Source organism: Triticum urartu, chromosome 1A, assembly GCF_056163025.1.
Source record: "Triticum urartu cultivar PI428250 chromosome 1A, HENAU_Tu73, whole genome shotgun sequence".
In the NCBI taxonomy this organism is placed as follows: Eukaryota; Viridiplantae; Streptophyta; class Magnoliopsida; order Poales; family Poaceae; genus Triticum; species Triticum urartu.
The window spans coordinates 464,924,175-464,926,374 of record NC_141873.1 but is presented as its reverse complement, the minus strand read 5'-3'; the positions used below and the strand labels follow the sequence as shown (position 1 = coordinate 464,926,374).

Below are 2,200 nucleotides of genomic sequence, written 5' to 3'. Positions count from 1 at the left end.
CATTCTTTTAAAAATTAAGGGCAGTAAAACCGAGCCTAAACGGAGCCTTCACACGCCATCAAGTTTTTAAGCCGTCCATTGTCCCGATCCGGTTATTTTGGTCCGTTGGATGCGTGTGTAACGCTGCCTTTTTTTAGCAAGTGTTGCTGGCTAACCGTAGCCACGATCTGGGCTTGCTGTCCTAGGGGCAGCTGCTCAGGTGGCCTTTTTGGAGTCCTCCGGTTGATTGGACCAGGCAGTCCCTCTAGCAAGTGGTCAATCACGGCCCATCAGCTGGGTTCGAAGGGAGCCCTAATAAAAAGAAGGAAGACGACGAAGGGGGCAACGACCCCTCCCTGGCCGCTCGGATCTCGCCCCCCAACCCCTCTACAAACCCTACTTGCGGTTGCTACTTGCCCGGTGGCGGATCCTTTCCATCGCTGGTGGAGCAGTGGGACGACGAGGCTGGAGCTGCCGTGATAGCTGTGGTTGATGGGTTCTTCGGCATGGACCCTCGGCTCTTCCATCCTTTGGCGAACGACTGTCAGGCCCCGATCTGGATCGAGGAGACCAGAGTAGGCAGGAAGAGAGAAAGGGGGACGAGGATAGCGTGAGGAAGGGGATGAGTGAGAGAGAAGTGAGGTGAGAGGATTCGATTACTCAATCACAGCCTGCCCAATACAATGCTCACCCGGAGGTTAAGTACCACTCGACCCGGCCTGGCCACACACACACACTTACAGCTGGCTCACGCACACACTCTACGCTTGGCACGGCCAACTGGCAGTCACGCGGTGGTGCCTTGTACTACCGTGGTGACATTCTTCCCTCCTTGAGAACGCTCTTCTTCCTCCGTTGCATCGTCTTCCCAAATGCTTGCTTGCGGGTAGCGCCGGCGGAGCACGTCGTAATCTTCCCAGGTGGTCGTCGGAGGAGCCGTGTCCCAGGCCACTTGAAGTTGAATCACTGGCGCGTTGCCCTTCTTCATCATTCTGCGGTCCAAGATTTCCACTGGTATGGTCTCCTTAGTGGACAGATCGGTGGTGACCGGGAGCTCGGAGAACACCAGACTGTAGTTTGGCGTGAATGGCTTCAACTGTGAGATGTGAAACACTGGGTGAATTTTGCTGTCAGTAGGGAGCTCCAGTTTGTATGATGCGGGTCCGATCTTGGCGATGACAGCGAAAGGGCCAAAGAACTTGAAAGCAAGCTTCGGACAGGGGCGACTCGCCATAGACTTTTGCACATACGGTTGCAGCCTCAGGAGAACTTGCTCCTTGACCTGAAACGCCCGCTCCGTTGGTCCGCGAACTTCTTGTGCTTGACTTGCGCTCGTGCCAGGTGTGCATGCAGGTTTTCCTGATGTAAAGACCAGTCCCACTGCTCATCGTCCGGCAAAGCTGGCTGGGATGCCGACCAGGTGGCCATGCTCCCCTCGTTGGCTTCGACCCCGTACAGAGCTTTGAAGGGAGAGCAACCCAGTGATGAGTGGAACGAGGAATTGTACCAGAATTCAATAGCGGGAAGCCAATGACGCCATTGCTTGGGAGTGTCGTGAACGGCACAGCGCAAGTACATTTCCATGCACTGGTTGACGCGCTCACTTTGGCCATCCGTCTGGGGGTGGTACGCTGTGGAGTAGAGGAGCTTGGTGCTCGCGCCGGCCAACAGTTCACGCCACAGCACACTGGTGAAGATTTTGTCGCGATCGCTGACGATGGATTTGGGGATGCCATGGAGCTTGACGACATTGTCCCAGAACACGCGCGCCACCTGCGTTGGCGTGAACGGGTGTCGCAAAGGCACGAAGTGAGCGAACTTTGTGAAGCGGTCGACAACCACCATGATTGCATCATACCCCTCGGACTTGGGCAATCTTTCGACGAAATCCATGGTCAGGTCTTGCCACGGTGCGGAGGGGATCGGCAGGGGTGCCAGTTTGCCTGCGGGCTTGCGAAGTTCATGCTTGGCTTGCTGGCAGACCTGGCACTGGCGTACAAAGTCGTCGACATCTTGTTTCAGGCCCTTACACTCGAAAACTTTCTTGACATGCTCCGGAGTGGCCGCCCACGGCGCTGTCGTGCATCACGCTGATGAGCTTGGTGCGCAGAGCGATGTTGGCGCCAATCCACAGCCGGCCCTGGCGCCGTATGAGTCAACGGTACAGTTCATACTCGTCATCATCTGGGCTGTGTAGTGCAAGTTGTTGCAGCCGTTCTTG

General features: G+C 56.2%; 1 protein-coding gene across 1 annotated transcript; it reads right to left on the bottom strand.

The window, feature by feature from the left end:
* Positions 1-766: 766 nt before the first annotated feature.
* On the bottom strand, positions 767-1,213 carry LOC147991716 (uncharacterized). The gene has a single exon (XM_087538777.1). It carries the CDS (start codon positions 1,211-1,213, stop codon positions 767-769), a length of 447 nt encoding a protein of 148 aa, XP_087394903.1.
* Positions 1,214-2,200: the final 987 nt, after the last annotated feature.